This window comes from Macrobrachium nipponense, chromosome 41, assembly GCF_015104395.2.
Source record: "Macrobrachium nipponense isolate FS-2020 chromosome 41, ASM1510439v2, whole genome shotgun sequence".
Lineage (NCBI taxonomy): Eukaryota > Metazoa > Arthropoda > Malacostraca > Decapoda > Palaemonidae > Macrobrachium > Macrobrachium nipponense.
In genome coordinates, this window is record NC_061102.1 from 4,470,955 (window position 1) to 4,490,354 (window position 19,400).

Genomic DNA, 19,400 nt, shown 5'->3' on the forward strand with positions numbered 1-19,400 from the left:
TAAATCAAAATATTGTCTATAGCCTTCCTGTTTTTTGTTGCAAAATAAAGTAAAATGATTGAATATTAGCCCTCTTACGCCGAAGCCCTAAAAATCAAAACCTCTCCTGTATGCCGGCGCCGGTTTGGAGTGAGCGCGGAAGCGGAAAAAATAATTTTTTCAAAATATCACAGCGTGCTTAGTTTTGAAGATTAAGAGTTCATTTTTGGCTCATTTTTTTTTCATTGCCTGAAGTTTAGTATGCAATCATCAGAAATGAAAAATAATATCATTATCATATGTAAATAATGCGATATATGGTAGCGAAAAAAAAAAAAAAATTCATAGATTATTATATTCAAATCACGCTGTGCAAAAAACGGTCAAAGCTAACGAGTTAATTTTTTTTCGTTGTATTGTACACTAAATTGCAATGTACACTAAATTGCAATCATTTTGATATATAATACATAGTAAAACCATAAAAGCAACACCGGAAAAATATTATCACAAAATGATGTACGAATTCGTAACGCGCAGACGTAAAAAAATTTTATTTTCAAAAATTCACCGTAATTCGAAATATTGTTCTAGAGACTTCCAATTTGTTTCAAAATTAAGACAAATGATTGAATATTACGATACTGTAAGAGTTTTAGATTAGAATTGCAGATTTCGACCATTTCAGAAGAGTTAAATTTGACCGAATGTCGAAATTTTTATATATATCTTTTTTTATATGCAAATATTTCGGAGATGGAGAAAGCTACAACCTTCAATTATTTTTTATTGTATTCTTCATGAATTTGCGCACATTTTGATATATGAAACTCTATAAAGAGGCTAATATGAAAAGGAGCAAATATTAGGATAATGCGATGTACGTATTTCGGAGACTTGCGGCCGCGAATCGGCGCGCGGAGTGAAGGTAAATATATTTTTCAAAAATTCACCATAAATCACAATATTGTTCTAGACACTTCAAATTTGTTTCAAAATGAAGAAAAATGACGGAATATTACTAGGCTGTAAGAGTTTTAGCTTACAATTGCGTTTTTCAACTATTTCGGTAGAGTCAAATTTGACCGAACGTGGTTTTTTTTCTATTTATCGTGATTTATATGCAAATATTTCGAAAAAAGAGAAAAGCTACAACCTTCAATCCTTTTTAGTTGTATTCTACATGAAATTGCGCACATTTTCATATATAAAACTTTATGTAACAGCTAATTTTAAATGGTGCAAACATTTCGACAATCGCACAAAAAAATTCTGATTTTTTCGGAAGAGTTAACGCGCGAACGTAAGGAAAATGTTTTTTTTTTTCCCATAAATTCACCATAAATCGAAATATTGTGCTAGAGACTTCCAATTTGTTGTAAAATGAAGGTAAATGATTGAATATTACTAGAATATAAGAGTTTTAGCTTACAATTGCGTTTTTCGACCATTTCGGTAGAGTCAAAGTTGACTGAAGGTTGAAATTTTGGCACTTAACATTATTTATATGAAAATATTTCAAAACTGATAAAAGCTACAACCATGGGTTGTTTTTTGTATTCTACATGAAATTGTAAACATTTTCATATATAAAACTTTATGTAACGGCTACTATAAAATGGTGCAAAAATTATGGTCAATATGACAAAATGTACGATTGCAAACAAAAAAAAACCGCTTGATCTGTGAACTCCCAGCATACCTCAAGATGCGTGATACAAAAGTTTTCGCCAATTAGGCCTATAACCATTTTTCCGCGAATTTTAAAAAAAACTTTTTTGTGTTGACGATTCATACATTAATTCAGCACCCCAGAAAATTTTTGAGGATGTTTAAGGGTTAATTTAACCTTCGAACACATTAATAACAGAAAAAATGTGAAAAGGGGAACTTTTTGGGTTGGCTGGAACAAACTATCCTGATTCCCTGTATTTGCTTAAGGGGGATATTTTTTTTTTCATGTTTCAAACACATCATACTTCGAACAGCCTTCTGAAACGGATTATGTTCGAAGTCTGAGGTACTACTGTACTATATTCTATAAGTGTCTTACCCACATGACAACTTATGGTAGGCAATTGCATTATTTGCAGTTAACACAAAAATACAATTATACAAAATCAGTAAAGGCTACAATACAGTAATGCAAACACATTCTCCATTTGCATCTCATTTTTTCCTTCCTATTTCCACAATCAAATTCACCAGAAAAATATATTTTGCACAAAAACATTTAACCATAATAAAACTTGCATGTACTTACGTTCCCTCAACATCTCTGTCTCATGCTCGTATTTTGCATATTCTATTTGCTCTTCTAATTTTCTTTTTTCATTTTGTAACTCTCTTTAAGGGCATCCCTTTTTTTGTCAAAGAGTTCATACAGGTGCTTCCACTTCAACCCATACCTGAAAAATGAGAAGAAAAACAATTGAAGTTAACATGTAAAAGCAATAACAATAAACTATTGATTAAATAATTAACTCTGAAAAGACATCAATATCCTGTCAAACCAACATCTCAGATAAGTTAAACAACACAGCTCATTATTTTTTACAATCTGTTTATGTATGTACACAAGGATCTTCTACACATGGTGGAAGGTAAGTCACTATGATCATCAAAAGTTATGTCAACTTTTCTCTTCATGGGTTACTTGTGAAATGCGCTGAACTCAGTATTTCCAAGTACATTTCAAGTAAAATAGGTTTATTGGGCTTTGCTTTATGCCCCAGTGTTATATTGTTTCATGTTTGTGGATTCTGTAAGTTTTATGAGAACTCAATTTATCAATGTTCTGCCTAATAACCAACATACAGTGGTACCTCGAGATAAGAAATTAATCCGTTCTGAGGCGGCCTTCCTATCATGAGCTTTTCGTATCTTGGACCGCATTTTACATGAAAATGGTTAATCCAGTCCAAGCCCACCAAACCACCCCAGTAAATTTAATAATAAAGCTAAATTGACCTATAGACAATGAAATACTACAACAATTTGGACCATTCAATACCTAACTTAACACATACTGCTAATGTACCTGTAAATAAAGTGTATTAGTGTACATGGTATACAAGAAATACTGTACGTACATACGTACGTATGTAGTAAAATGTGGAAGCATACCTTTCGAGTGAGGCTATCTCCGAAAGTGGCGACAGAGGAGGAGGACAAACGGCAGATACGTACGTACTACAGTGGGGCATCGCTTATTCACGGATCAGTATTCACGGATCCAGTTAATCACGGGTTTTTTCTTACACCGTTTCTCATGTTACATCACTGGTATGAATCGCTGCATCACGGGTTTGTTGTGTTGCGTATGCGATTTTTTTGTTTTTTTTTTCGGTAGGCTAACCCTCGGCCGTGGTCCGATAACTACCAAACATTCATTTAAAGACTCATATGAATATTACATGACAATAAGGCGGTAATAAAACCATTCTCACCTAATATATTATTGTACTATCTTCGAAATAAATAGCCTATTCAAGGTTTATGTACGACGTTCATTGGTAGGCTAAGCGTAGTTGCAGTGCGATAACCACCAACGTACACAAACATTCACATTATGATATTAACTGACATAGGTAATAAAACCATTCTTACCATATATATTAGTCAATATCTTCATAATAAATAGCCTATTCGAAGAATAATTCCACATCATTGCACTCAACTTTATCGTCGGAGTGGCCAGCCACCAAAATGTAAGCATATACGTTTACGTTTGAAAATGGTTTATGTATACGGTTGCGTTCAAGCGACATTTTTGTTTTGATAAACTTTTAGAAATTTTAATAGTAGTGGTAGTGTAATTACAGTAGTAATAACATTAAGGCTAAAATTAATTCGAACTTCATTATTATTTTGGCAGTATTCGTATATAACTTCTCCTGAACAATGAAGTCATACAAACGCCTATTTGTCATAGATTATCGTAAGTATTGCTGTTTGTTATTGGCGACGAAGCGTAACGAAATACATAAAGCATTTTTTACCTTATATATTATCGTCATATCTTCATAATAAAAAGGCTATTCGTGGAGTAGTAATTCCATATCAGTGCAAATCAATTTATCTATGCGAGGCCAGCAGCTGACAAAATGTACGTACGTATATGAAAATCAAATTATGGTAGCGTTCACAGCAAGATTATCTTTCAAAATCTACTTTGCGACTTCGTTCACTTTGATATTTTAAACGATACAATAACTATCATTTGTACTACTAAAAACCATCTACACCTAAGTAATTTTCGTAAGATATGTGTTGTTACAAAAGCTAGCTATACATAAAAGGCTTTTATAATTTAAGTCACCATATAGTACATATGTACCCAAACTCATTGTGGGGAAATTTACTACTGTTTCCTCGGATATTGAAATACTTTAGCATCATTCAAACACTTTAATAATATAATGCATAAATACTAGGCTATACATATTTACATCGTATACAAATACTACATACAGTTATATACACATACTTTTATATACAAAGTTAACAGTTATATACACATACTTTTATATACAAATTAATCATATGAGTAGTGATCAGACGACAGCTGTGCACTGGACTACGTACGTACTACTGGAAGATAAAACAAACAAAAATTTGTTGTGTAGCGCCGGGATAGATTAACATTTTTCCAGAGATTAAAGAGCTGAATTTTGTTTTGAAGGTATGTCAACCGCGTTAGTAAATAGGTATCATCTTCTAAGGAATTTTTTTTCTCTTCTTTTTGCGGAAGAATCTTCAAGCCATTTTGCATTCAAGTAATGAGAAGGAATCATTCTATTCTTCATGAAATCAGTAAAATACTTACACTAATAATAAAAAACTAAAACTACGTACTGTATGCAAAACACATACATCATCGTTAGCTTCGTGTGTGTAAACGTTCATTCTAAGAAATTACAGAGTAGTATAACTAACACCTGATTGGTTGGTTGGTAGCCATGGAGATCTGTTATCCAATGACTGCCCTCTGCTTCTGTTTCTATTTATAGACATACGCCATGGATGGCACTAGGTTGAACGTTACCATGTTCGTGATTTTCTGACTGCTGACGGCAAAAATTACTCAATAATTTTCTTTATATAATTATTCCTTCGTGAAAACAATAATATAATATCGCGGTTGACATACCTTCAAAACAAAATTCAGCTTTTTTAATCTCTGGAAAAATGTTAATCTATCCCGGCGAACTAACAACAACAAAATTTTTGTTTCGTTTTATCTTCCAAGTAGTACGTACGTAGTCCAGTGCACAGCTGTCGTCTGATCACTACTCATATGATTAACTTTGTATATAAAAGTATGTGTATATAACTGTTAACTTTGTATATAAAAAGTATGATGTATATAACTGTAATGTAGTATTTGTATACGATGTAAATATGTATAGCCTAGTATTTATGCATTATTATTATTAAGTGTTTGAATGATGCTAAAGTATTTCAATATCCGAGGAAACAGTAGTAAATTTCCCCACAATGAGTTTGGGTGCATATGTTATCTAAGATGACTTAAATTATAAAAGCCTTTTAGTATAAGCTAGCTTTTGCAACAACACATATCTTACGAAAAATTACTTATGTGAAGATGGTTTTAGTAGTACAAATGATAGTTATTGTATCGTTAAAAATATCAAAGTGAACGAAGTCGCAAAGTCGATTCTATTGTCATGTTTTTAACTTTAACGTATAGTGTATGAAAACACCAGAGTGTCGTAGCGATGCGTCATCAATATAGTGGTATGAAAATACCACATGGTGTTGTAGCGATACGTAATCACAAAGTAAAAACAAATCCTTTTCCGGCGGCCATCCTCAGAATTTTTACGACTCTTCAACTTCAAGATCGATATGGTAAATATATTATATAGTCATTTACCTTGTTAAAATTCACAAGTTGAACTGCAAAAACATTATTATATTTTTGATTGTTAGTACATATTTTTTTTGGGTTTTTTTTTGTTTTTGGACGGGAATGTTTGTTTTGAAAATAATACCCATTAGTGAACATATGGGTATAATTGTCCCACTATTTTATTATAGGTGATCTTAATTATCTCACATTCATTTAACAGTATTATATTAAATATTTATTTAAATAAACTGTAATTAATAAATACAATTAATGAAAAACATAAAGGGAAAAAAAAAGTGTTTTTGCTGCAGTAGTGGTGTTTGTTTGATTATGCATCTGACCTCACATTTCCGAAATCTGAAAAATTCCAAAAACCGAAACATCGGAATGTGTGTGTACTGCACTTTTTTTAAAACACGCACACAATGTCTACACTTTACTGCAAATTACAGTACCGTACGTATTTTTATTCATGAGAGAGAGAGAGAGAGAGAGAGAGAAGAGAGAGAGAGAGAGAGAGAGAGAGAGAGAGAGAGAGAGAGAGGGAGAGATAGATTGTTAAGGACTCCAAGGCGTGTTATTTTTTACAATTATTTTTTATCTTGGGGATTTTTTTTTAATCTTGAGATTTTCTATTCAATTCTCGAGATTTAATAAGATTACCATAAATTGACTAGCATCAGCACACATCTGAATGAACTCGGCCATTAGCAGGCTAAAAACCACCAACCTTATGAACTTTGCATGAATACATGAGATAACATGACAAAACACAAAACTGTTTTATTGGTGAAAATTAGGGGTTGCACGATATGGGAGATTGCACGTTATCGAGTAATATACGGTATGTGATTTTTTTTAGCCTTTTATGGAACAAAATCTAGCAAGAAATTGCCATTCCCAGTTGGCAACACTGGCCTACAAACGTTTGTTTGTTGTTGTTATGAAAATGTGGGGGTGTGCGGCGCGTTCTTTAAATTGTACCCATATAAACGAGTTAATTATGTGGCATCCAAAAGCCCTGATTCTTTTACTTATAATGGGAAAGACGCCTAAAGGTCAGATGAAGGTTTTTACGTGGAATATACTAGTTATTAACGGTGTTGTGACGAAGGGAAGAGATGTTTCGCTGCATACCTGTTGGTAGCATTATCGTTATTATATTACTGGATTGCACTGCAAAATCGTCCGCCATCTTTTATCAACCCTAGATTGTTGGTAAGTACCCATATGATTTACATATTTTTGATAGTTCTCTTACCCCACTCATCCTCTCTTTCCTTGTAAAAAAAAAAAGAGGCCCACCATGGGATGTAGGCTTCTAGCTGTAATCCCTAGGCTAGTAGGCTACATATGTACAGTAGTACATATACTACATTTATTTTTTAAGGCTAATTTTGTACAATAACTTTAAAACTGTCTTGAATTTAGTTTAGGTGATAGTTGAAAACATATTTTGGTGTTTGAACTAAAGTAGGCAGTTATAAACATTTGGAATAGGGTCTTGGTTGGGTTAACTATAAAGTAGGCAGTTTTAAGCAATTTTTGAGGGGGGTATCAGGATAACACGGTATTTACTTATCACGGGGGGTTTCTGGGCCCTATCCCCCATGGATAACGAGGCCCCACTGTACACTCAACTTCACGAAACACATAAAAAAATGTAAGGAAAACATACATAAACTAAACTTTACGAAACACATTAACAAAACTGTAACACTTAACTTTTAAAAAAAATTATAATAAAAAAAAAAATTTTATTTTTAATTTTTTTTTTACTTTTTTATACGTACTGTACGTTTTTTTTTTTTTTTTTTTTTTTTTGCCACTTTCAACTTTCTGTTTTTTAGTATCACTTGGTTCTTCCTTTTTGCTTACTACTCCTACTTTTAAAGGCCTCTTTAAAAAATCACTATCCAAGGAAGATTGCTTCTGCCTACTTTTGACTCAGGCAAACGTAATCGAACTGTGCAAGCATACGACCTGTGTAAGCCTTTTCAGGTTGTCTCTTTTCTATGAATGATTGCTTCTTATGAAAAGCAGCTAGAACATCCTTAATTTCTGCCGTTGTCATAGGGTCGTCCTCCTCCTCCTCACCGCTGCAAGAGAACTCCTCTTGAACGACGTTATGTTGCATGGCCTCCAATTCCTTCAGGTCATCGGTCATAAGCTCCTCTTGGTGCTCCTCGAGAAGGTCGTTGATGTCGTCCTCGGCGGTGACCAGCCCAATGGACTTGCCGAGTGCAACGATCTTGTCAAGATCTGGTTGCAAAACAGTTTCAGGATCGTCATAGTTTCTGAATCTGCAGCACCAGCTTCGCCCACGTCGAATCCCTTAAAGTCTCAGGCAGATACAGCATCAGGCCAGAGTTTCCTCCACGAGGAATTCAAGGTTCGCCTCGAAACCTCCTGCCAAGCTTGGTCAATGAGTCGGATGCATATCACAACATCAAAATGCTCCTTCCAAAATTCACACAAGGTGAGGTTTGTAGCATCAGTGATGTCAAAACATCTCTTGAAAAGATGTTTCATATACAGCTTTCAAGTTCGATATCACTTGTTGATCCATGGGCTGGAGGAGAGGGGTGGTGTTAGGCGGAAGATAAAGAACCTTGATGAAGGAATACTCCGCTAGGATATCTTCCTCGAGGCCAGGAGGGTGAGCAGGGCATTGTCCAACACCAGCAGGCATTTACAGAGGTGCTGTTTCTCTTCCAAGAATTTCTTCACTGTCGGGCGGAAACACAGATTTACCCACTCGGTGAACAAAAGCCTTGTTACCCAGGCTTTCGCATTAGCCCTCCACATCACTGGAAGCTTCTCCTTGAGCACTTTGTGGGCCTTGAAGGCTCAAGGAGTCTCGGAATGATAGACAAGTAGGGGCTTCACCTTGCAATCCCCACTGGCGTTGGAACAAAGTGCGAGCGTAAGCCTGTCTTTCATAGGCTTATGCCTCGGGTAGCTTCTTCTCTTCCTCTGTGATGTACGTCTGACGAGGCATTTTTTGTCCAAAAAAGGCCAGTCTCCGTTATCGTATCGCCAGCGATTTCTTTGCCTTTTAACCAGACAAGAAGAAGCCCTTCCATTTCATCATGCACGTGGGTCCTCTTGCTGGACAAAATAGTGACGCCCTTGGAAGGTGTAGCTGCTTTGATGGCATCATTCTGCTTAAGGATGGTGCCTATTGTCGACGGATTTCAGCCGCATTCCTTGGCGATCACACTCAATCACATACCAGCTTCATACTTCTTGATAATCTCCATCTTCGTCTCCAAAGAGAGCATCCTCTTCTTTCTGTGAATTTCAAGTTTCTTGGGACCCATGACTATGTATATACTGTACGTAATTATGTTATGTAGTGCGTATAAGCATGGAATAAAGTTCTCACACAACACGATAAAGTATACCACAACGAAATCACTAACGAATTTACGTTAATAAACGAAATCGTTAGAACGAACGAATACCGCGTGCGTACGATACAGATGATGCCGTGCAGAGGCCGAAGAAGCACGCTGCTACGTAGTAGATGCATGATGGGAGGGATGCTGACCAATAGGAGAGAAGGATCTCATGGCAGTGACTAGCATCAGGAACCAATGGGAGAGCAGGAGGATGGTGGTGAGTCTACTCATTTGGCGGTGCGCGAGTTTCAAAATTGTTATCGGTGGTCCGGGCGAATTTCTGACTTTACAGCAACAACCTTTCGTATCTTAAGCAATTTTCGTATGTAGAGCCGTAAAATTTTTCGTATTTGCTTTCATATCTTGAGTTACCACTGTAATATGATATTGTTATGATACAATAAAGTTTCATACATACTTACCTGGCAGATATATACATAGCTATCGACTCCGTCGTCCCCGACAGAAATTCAAATTTCGCGGCACTCGCTACAGGTAGGTCAGGTGATCTACCGCCCTGCTCTGGGTGGCAGGACTAGGAACTATTCCCGTTTTCTAATCAGATTCTCTCTTCCACTGTCTCCTGCGGGGAGGCTGGGTGGGTCTTCAATTGTATATATCTGCCAGGTAAGTATGTATGAAACTTTATTGTATCATAACAATATCATTTTCATACATTCAACTTACCTGTCAGATATATACATAGCTGATTGACACCCTTTGGTGGAGGGCAAGAGACAGCTAACTAACTGACTAGACAGGTAAACAACATATGTTGTAGGTATAAATAAACCTTAGTTCCTACCTTATTAGATGGAAGACTTCGAGGCTACTGCCCAGGAGTCTGCTTCATCTCAAGAGCCTTAGCGAGATAGTGATCTGTGGCCAAGAGTTCTTGTGGATCTGTCGATGGGGTCTATTCCACTTACTCGACAGAACCTAACTGGCGTTTGTCAATGGGAGCACATCCGCTTATATGACAACACGCCTTTATTTAAGGAGCACACAACCGATCCCGATCACCCGATCCTAACCCGTGTTAGTTCTAAGATTGCCCAGAGTTATCCCCAAACTCTTAGCAAACAACCACAAACTCGAAACTCATACATACAAAAATAAAAAATTTTGTACCCCTCTAATAGTCAGCTGTCACTCGATTTCCAAATGAAGAGAAGTGAAGGCCGCTCGTGCGACAACTGACACGCCCATGCACAGGAAACACGAGAACACATCCGACAAGAGGGTTACGTACACAATTTAAGGATCGGTGCTCTCTCCTTTACCCAGAACCGTCTGTGCTGCACACAAAGACCTAAAGAAAAACATTTCTCATACGTAACTCGCACGTCTTTTAAATAATGAGATGCAAACACTGAGTTGCATCTCCAATAAGTTGCGTCCAAAATGTTTTTGAGTGACATATTTCTTTGGAACGCCACAGAGGTTGCGATTGCCCTAACTTCGTGGGCTCTCACTCTTAAAAGATTAAAAGAATCATCTGGACAATTCTTATGAGCTTCCATAATAACACTTCTAACAAAGAAGGCTAAGGCGTTCTTGGACATTGCTCTCTTGGGGTCTTTTACTGAGCACCAAAGACCTTTTTGCGAACCCCCCAACTGCTTCTTCCTGTCCAGATAAAATTTTAGAGCTCTAACTGGGCAAAAGGGATCTTTCTGCCTCTCTGCCCCACCAAACTAGAAAGTCCTTTCACCTCGAAGCTCCTGGGCAGGGATTCGAAGGGTTTTCGTTTTTGGCAAGAAAGAGAGACTGAAATGAACAAATTGCAGAGTCTCCTTTGAAGCCAACTCGTGATTCAAGGGCGTGCAACTCACTGACCCTTTTTGCCGTTGCAAGAGACATCAGAAACAAACACTTTCTAGTGATATTACGAAAAGAAGCAGTGTGTAGTGGTTCGAATTCTTCGGAGGATAGAAATTTAAGAACCACATCTAAAGTTCCAGCTTGGACCTTAGGTTCAAGTGACTTTGATGTTTCGAAGGAACGAATGAGGTCGTGCAAATCCTTATCATTCGTTAGATCTAATCCCTTGTTTCTAAAGACTGCTGACAGCATACTCCTGTACCCCTTAATAGTCGGTACAGAGAGATGCGACTTTTCTCTAAGAAACAGAAGGAAATCCGCAATTTCGGTCACAGAGGTACTGGAAGAGGACAGCTTCTTCGACCTGCACCAGCTCTGAAAATTCCCACTTCGATTGGTACACTCGCCTAGTAGATGATCTGCGGGCTCTAGCAATTGCGCTTGCTGCCTGGCGAGAAAACCCTCTCGCTCTGACAAGTCTTTCGATAGTCGAAAGGCAGTCAGAGCAAGAAGCGGGTAGATTTTGATGGTACCTCTCGAAGTGGGGTTGTTTGAGCAGATCTATTCTGTTTGGAAGAGATCTGGGGAAGTACCACTGTCCACTCCATCACCTCTGTGAACCAAATTTGAGCTGGCCAATACGGAGCAATCAGAGTCATTTTGGTTCCTTCGGATGCCACGAATTTTTCTGACTACTTCCCCCAGTATCTTGAACGGGGGAAAAGCGTAAACATCTATCCCTGACCAGTCCAGGAGGAAGGCGTCTGTTGCATAAGCCCTGGATCTTCCACCAGGCACAAAATGTGTATCCTTTTGGAGAGGAATGTGGCGAAAAGATCTATTTGAGGCTTTCCCCCAAAGGAGCCAAGGCTCTGACAGACTTCTGAGTGGAGTGTCCACTCTGTGGGAAGGACCTGGAACCTCCTGCTCAGTCTGTCCGCTCTCACATTCCTCTCCCCTTGGACAAACCTCGTTAGAAGAACTACCTTCCTTTGGTTCGCCCAAATCAACAGATCTCTTGCCAGCTCGTACAGAGCGAAAGAGTGAGTCCCTCCTTGTTTCTGACATAAGCCAGAGCTGTCGTATTGTCTGAGTTTATCTGTACGACCTTGCCTCTGACTATGTGTTCGAAGCTCTTTAGCGCAAGGTGAATTGCTAAAAGCTCCTTGCAATTTATGTGCCATGACACCTGTTCTGCCGACCAGGTGCCTGACACTTCTTTGGATCCCAATGTTGCACCCCAGCCCGACTCCGACGCGTCTGAGAAACAATGTCAGGCTTGGGTTCCGTACTTGCAGGGACACTCCTTTGTTTTCTTTAAGGGAATCAACCACCACTTTAAATGATTTTTTATTTCCTCCGAGATTGGAATCGTGTCCGAGAGCTGTCCTGTCTTCCAACTCCAACTTCTTCTCAGGAGAACTGAAGCGGACGAAGATTGTAAGTCTTCTAGGAGAAAAGAACTGTTCGAGCGAGGAAAGGTGTCCCCAGAAGGCTCAGCCATTCCCTCGCTGAAGTGCGCTCTTTCCCTAAGAAGTTCGATACTGTGGCACAGCCTTTCTTTATTCTCTCTTGAGAGGGAAAAACTCGAAAACCCGAGAATCCATCTGAATCCCCAGATAAACCACGTTCTGGCTGGGGATCATCTGAGACTTCTCGAGGTTCACGATCAATCCCAATGATTTGTCAATTCCAGTGTTGTTGACAGGTCTCCAAAACACTGCTTTTGAGACCTGGCTCTGATGAGCCAGTCGTCCAGGTACAGGGAGACGTTTATCCCTTTCAAATGTAAATGTCTTGATACATTTTTCATCACGTCCGTGAAGACTTGAGGAGCCGTGGAAAGGCCGAAACACAGGGCCCTGAACTGATAGATTCTTCCCTCGAACATAAATCGAAGGTACTTCCTCGACGAATGGTGGATCGGGATGTGGAAATATGCGTCCTGAAGGTCTAGGGACGCCATCCAATCTCCTTGCCGCAGTGCTGCAAGGACTGAAGCAGACGTTTCCATGCTGAACTTCTGTTGTTTTACGAATTTGTTCAGCGCACTTACATCCAGTACCGGTCTCCATCCCCCGAGGGCTTTTGCTACAAGAAACAAGCGATTGTAAAACCCCGGGGAGCTGCAATCCAGCACTAGCTCTATTGCTCTTTTGTCCCACATCTGTTCCACCATCTGACGAAGAGATCCATCAGAACAGGGTCCCTGTATCTGGCGGACAATTCCCTCGGTGATGTTGTCAAGGGAGGAATGTCCTTTAATGGGATGAGATAACCCTTCTTGATGATCGACATCGTCAAGGATTCGATCCTATGTCTTCCCAGGCTTTCGCAAAGAAATGTAACCTGGCTCCTACAGGTGTCTGGAGGACAGAATTCTCACTTTCCTTTCTTAAAGGGACGGAAGGAAGACCTGCCCCTCTTTTCGGTTGACTTCCTTCTGGCGATAGATCTAGCTGGAAGGCCTCCTCGAAAGGGCTGCTGCTGAGCTGGATGAGCCACTTTCTTTTCCTCACTGGCCACAGGCCTATTTTTCCTTGAGGATTGTCTAAGGAGATCCTGGGTGGCCTTTTCAGTCAGAGAATGAGCAATATCCTTCACCAACTGCGAGGGAAAAAGATGTTCTGAGAGAGGCGCAAACAATAAGGCGGCTTCTTTGCGAAGAGAGACGGCCTTCGTGAGGAAAAGCACTGTGAACCGCCCTCTTCTTTTAAAACTCCTGCACCAAAGAGGAGCATACTTCAGCCGATCCATCCTGAACAGCCTTATCAATGCATGTGAGGATGCTATTTAGGGTTTCTGGGTCCAGTTGTTCCTTTTCATGAGATTTCTTGGCCAGAACCCCAAGGGACCAATCTAAGAAGTTAAAAACTTCTAAAGTGTGAAAAAGCCCTTTGAGGAGGTGGTCCGTTTCCGAAAGCCCCCATGTTACTTTTGCTGCATTCAAGGCGTGTCTTCTCGATGAATCTACTAAACTCGAGAAGTCTGACTCAGCTGAAACGGACAGAGACAATCCCATATTTTCTCCCGTTTCGTACCAAATGCCTCTCCTCCCTGTAAGTTTAGCGGGAGGCATACAAAAGACCGTCCTTCCTAACTCCTCCTTCTTCTTGAACCAGGAGTCAAGAGATTGAAGCGCCCTCCTCATAGATATAGCAGGCTTCATTTTTAGGAAAAGAGAAGACGTGTGTGTTTTCGTGCTCGAGAACAGAGAGCGTGGAGAAGGAGGAGCGGCTGGCGTTAACGAGTCTCCATATTCTTCCAAGAGAAGGGACGAAAGAACTTTGTAATTAGAAAATCCTTCCTTCATTTCATCCTCCGAGGCATCTTCTGGGTTCATAGGCTCGGAAGGAGAAGGCTCCCTTCTTTCTTCTGTTTCTTCCCTTACTCTCTTTCTTTCTGAAGAAGCACTCCTAATTGAAGAGGGGCTAAGAGTTACTCTCTCTTTGCTAAAAGATTGACGCTTGGATGACTCCTGTCGGATGTCAGGCTCTTCATACAAGGAATGCGCCTGGTGTACAGCAGGAGTATCTCGCCTGGAAGGAGTAACGTGTTTGGAATACTCCTGGCGCTTGGCAGGCGCAGCGCGCCTCGAATACTCCGGCTTCTGGTAGGCGCATCTTGTTCCGATACTCCTGGCGCCTGGGAGGAGTATTAAGTTCAGAATACTCCTGGCGCCTGGGAGGAGTATAAGGTTCGGAATACTCCTGGCGCCTGGGAGGAGTATTAAGTTCAGAATACTCCTGGCGCCTGGGAGGAGTATCGAGGTCCGAAGACTCCTGGCGCCTGGCGAGGAGTACGTCGCTCCAAATACTCCTGATCCTTGGAATGCGTCTGGTGTTTAGTAGGAGTATTGATCCCGGTAGGCGCTTTCCGTTTAACAAGCGCTCTACTCCTAACAGGATCTTCTTCTTCAGTTAACTCTTGGCGCTTGGTTGAAGATCTTGAATGTTGTACTGCATACTCTGGCCCTTTGCGCCTACTCGGAGCCTGGCTCCTGGGTGGAGCCGCACTCTTGACAGGAGTAACTTCCTTTCTTACTTCTCTCCTGTCTAACGCATTGCTCCCCCCTCCAAAGAGGTGGCCGCTTGTGCGACAATCTCCTGCCCGACAGGAGATCGGTATTTAGATCTTTTAATAGGAAGCCTATCATCCTTCTTACGAGTAGGCTCCTTATATAGAGCTCCTACTAACGAGGCTAATTGTTCTTGCATATTCATAAAATTTTCCTGGTTGAGGAATCTTTCGAATCAGGAGAGGGAGATCTGGAAGCGCTCTAGGATCCTCCTCCAGACCCAGAGTCTGAATGTATTCTAGCCTTCTTTATTACGAAGGCGCTCCTTCTTCAGAGAAGCGTTCGGGATAGAATTGAGTTCAATGTTCTTTCATACTCTTCAGCGGACGGGAAGTTTCGAACTCCTTCCATCCTCTTCTCGGAGAGGGCGAACTAGAAAGACGAAAAAGCACTCTCGAAGGACGCTTTTTCCTATAGCGGTCCTTGGCAGTTTTTGTGATATGATAGATTCTGCCGAAGGGACGCCTGAATCGTTGGGGATTCTCCACAACCCCCGTACGGCTTTCGACTTTCCTTCTCCTCCGGGCCAGGGAGCTTGGAAGAGGTCTAGGCCTGGGAGCGTCGCAGAGACGACCAGACGCCCCCTCCACTACACTGGGGGACATAATATCACTAGCGAAACCACATTCACTTTCCTTACCTTCCAATGCTGCCATTTTTTCCTGCATTTTTTCTGAAGGGAAGCTCTGAGTTCCGCTATTTCCGAAGCAGAACTAGAGGGATTAGCAATTTGTGAACGGGCTGAAAAACAGAATGGGCATGATTATCAGAGGAAGAAGCTACCGAACTAGACAGTAAATCATGAGATGTAGACATTCTGCGGGTTTTATAAGCCGCCTTCCCTTCTCTCTATCTTTCTCTAACTTCTTCAAGTAAGAAGTTAGATTCTTCCACTCTTGTGCACTCAATTCTCACACTCGTTACATGTATTCTCAATCGAGCATTCAACCATTCTACAACCACTACAAGTAGTATGAGGATCTACCGAAGCTTTCGGAATCCTCACCTTACAGCCCTCATTCACACACACTCTGAAACTAACACTAGAGTCAGACATATTCACGAATTCCAAAAACCAAGTCCAAAAAACAGTCCACGATAGCGAATGCCAAACAACGATCCAAGTACGTCACCAAATATCAGCGAGAGATGATCAAAAGCGTTGCGAAAAACGAATTCTAGTCAGGAGGAAGTAACAACAATGTTGATACCACCGGCGACAGAGAGAATCTGATTAGAAAACGGGAATAGTTCCTAGTCCTGCCACCCAGAGCAGGGCGGTAGATCACCTGACCTACCTGTAGCGAGTGCCGCGAAATTTGAATTTCTGTCGGGGACGACGGAGTCGATAGCTATGTATATATCTGACAGGTAAGTTGAATGTATGAAAACTTTTAATCTAGCACTGAATAAAATTTCTCAAATCTTCAAAGAAACAATTATTTATCAATATTCTGCCCAACTACATATTTTACCTTTTTAACTAGCAATACACCAAAATAATAGTCAAATCTTCACTACATGTAAAAGAGCTGGTGATAAATCTATATTTAAAAACATTTCTAGGCAACTTAAGGCTAGCGTACAGTGGTGGTATATTGTAAGTTTGAAACATTATCATAGGTTAAAATAAGAACCGTATAATCGTAAAACATAAGCGTAATATAAAAACTGTACTAAAGCAATCTATATTATAGAATGTACTTACTCATATTCAAATGATCCAATCTGTGCAAATCTTGGACCTTGCTGCCTTTCTTTGACATATTCGGGATTACGTTTATTGATATTTATCTCGCTCATGCCTTCATTGTCATCTACTAGAGCCATTTGTTCAACTATAACGGGACGGGGAGACCTGAAAAAGAATTGGTTTTCATATTACAAGATGGTTAAAAAACTTTGTCCACTGTCATAGATTTGCATTTATACTTCTTGGTTGGATCTACCTGAAGGGTAATATAGAAGGGATAATGAATTCAAAACATCAAGGGCCTTGAAACAATTCTGAAAACAACTTTCCTGACAGATTTCCATAAGTTAAAATAACTCACTAAACAATACAATTATAATTCAAATTGGAATTAGCCTAATATTGATGTATTTGTAGGTTCTCTCAAAAATTAAAAACAAAAGAGAGTTTAACCATGCCAAGAAAATGCAAAGCAGATACCGCAATAAAAAGTTGACTGTCTAGGACTGCCCTTACTAAGTATAAAATTAACTAGATCCCAAGAAACTATGGCTTTAAAAAACTTTTCATCAAATGAACTGAAGATATATGTGTTGCTGACAAAATGTTTTTGAAAGATGTGGCCCCCCCCCCCCCCCCAAAAAAAAAAAAAAGAGGGAGGGGGCATTCATCCAATTTTCTTAACATTGTTAGCCTTATACTCAAGTTCCATTCATTTTTCATATCTCCACTGGTTAATGAGGCCCAAGAAGGGGTGACTTCTATATTCAGAGCTATTTCTATACATGGCTTATGGCAATTTCTATACATGGCTTATGGCAGAGTTGGATGTTCTTAGATTTACAACACGTAATGGAGTGTTGAAACTTCCCCTAAGCTATTTTCATACCCATGAAAAAGTTAGTTTGGGAAAGGACAGGCTGTCCAATGACAATGAATAGTACTGAATATGATATGAAACAACTAATAAGTTAGGGAGGAAATTAAATGTATGATGGTTTGCTGTCCTAATTCTTCCTCCTTGTAATTTGTGTATAATTTTAAATATCTAGGGATATTCTAACTAGTTAACTAAATGGAGGTTAAGGATAATGTTGATTCAAAATTCAACAGCAGAAATTGGAGAACATTAAAAGTAAAAAGCAAAATGGGGAGTCAGCTGAGAATTGAAAAGATACATCAAGTCCTATAGCAATGCCTACAGGGTGCCACTCAAGGCAAAATGTATAAAAACTACCCTTTAAATGGAAAGAAAATTCAAATGGACTAAAAATCTAAAAAATTGTTTGGTAAGAGGTTATACATACGAGACCATGAAGAAGCAACCATCCATGCATTTTTTCAGAGCTAAATTTGCAGCTGGTTTCTTGACGAATTCTACAATGCCTTCCCCAGTAGCACGACCACGTTCGTCAGTCAAGACAACAGCCTTTTCAAGCTCTCCAAATACCTGCAATGGTGTGGAGGTTAAGTTTCTGTTAATTCTAATGAAAAACAATTATGACAAAGATAACACAAATATTCAAATTATATCAAAGTCATCTGTTTTCCCACTTTAGAACAACCCCATTCTTTGACCTATTATAAACACTATTTACAATATCTCAATTTCTTTAAGTAACGAATAACAAATTATACTGTATTCATAAAAACAAAAGAGTATATTCATTCACTCACACTAAATGCTTTCTCCAGCAATTCATTGGTGACCCAAGTTGAGAGGTTACGAATTTTGAGAGCTGTGCCGGAGATGAAAACGGATTTTTTAGTTGCCTACCTTTGTATTCCTTCATATGGAGCTCTTGGCGCGCTTTTTCTGCATTACTCTTGTAATCCTAAAAGTCAAAGCCAATAAAATTAATATTTAAAACATCACACCAAAAATTAAGCCTTAGCAAATCATGACATGCAGTGTACCTTATAAAAATTAAAAATAATTATATTTGCAAACCAAATTTGAGTACTATATAAAGGAGACGAAACTAAGATTTTCTCAAATTTAGTCCTTGCATAGGTGGTCTAGAGCTAATTTTTATTAATTTTACCATTTAGCTATTTCCAATAAAAACTACGTAATAGCGCAGTCTAATAACACGTTACGTTTTTCTTTTCTGATAAGAATACAGTACTTAAAAATTATGACTGAATTTTAAGTTTCTCAATAATTCAAAACTTACCATTCTAATAAAGGCAAATCCTTTGTTTTTATCAAAGTAAACTTCGTCGAATTCTCCGTACGGCTTGAAAAGTTCCTTGACATCATCCTCACCAATATCAAGAGGAAGATTTCCAATCCATAGGCGACAATGATTGGAAAACTTTCTAATTGTTTCTTCTCTTGGTGGCAAGTCAACTAAAGGACCTGCCAGTTGCTTTAAACGTTCCATAATCCTATCTTGAGGCTAGGAAAGAAAAGAAAAAAAAAAAACCATTTAAGTATGGCAATAAATATTTATCTAAAATCCACACTTTTCAATGACAACCACCACGCCCACTAGTAAAAGTGTATAGTAGTAGTTATACCATTAAAGATATTCAAATATAATT

At 39.0% G+C, this 19,400-nt stretch overlaps 2 protein-coding genes across 3 annotated transcripts in view; one reads left to right on the forward strand and one right to left on the reverse strand.

Moving 5' to 3' along the window:
- Positions 1-19,400, forward strand: part of LOC135212441 (hrp65 protein-like) — a 183,963-nt gene that overhangs the window by 69,853 nt on the left and 94,710 nt on the right.
- On the reverse strand, positions 2,270-19,287 carry LOC135212868 (hrp65 protein-like). Of its 2 annotated transcripts, none has more exons than XM_064246633.1 (5): positions 19,031-19,287; positions 18,531-18,688; positions 18,161-18,303; positions 16,869-17,018; positions 2,270-2,387 (listed from the first exon to the last, which is right to left on the reverse strand). In XM_064246633.1, the coding sequence occupies exons 3-5, from the start codon at positions 18,184-18,186 to the stop codon at positions 2,297-2,299; spliced, it is 267 nt and encodes an 88-aa protein (XP_064102703.1). In that variant the 5' UTR covers positions 18,187-18,303; positions 18,531-18,688; positions 19,031-19,287; the 3' UTR covers positions 2,270-2,296. The 2 variants fall into 2 exon arrangements, 1 of the variants encoding a protein (XP_064102703.1); XR_010314002.1 differs by having other exon boundaries at positions 2,271-2,387.

Excerpts from the sequence above, each read along its gene's own strand:
- LOC135212868 (XM_064246633.1), bottom strand. The coding sequence starts at position 18,186 with ATGGATGGTTGCTTCTTCATGGTCTC. Across the intron at positions 17,019-18,160 it reads GGTTGCTTCTTCATGGTCTC|GTCTCCCCGTCCCGTTATAG; the intron begins GTATGTATAACC and ends ATTCTTTTTCAG. Across the intron at positions 2,388-16,868 it reads ATTGGATCATTTGAATATGA|GTATGGGTTGAAGTGGAAGC; the intron begins GTAAGTACATTC and ends CTCATTTTTCAG.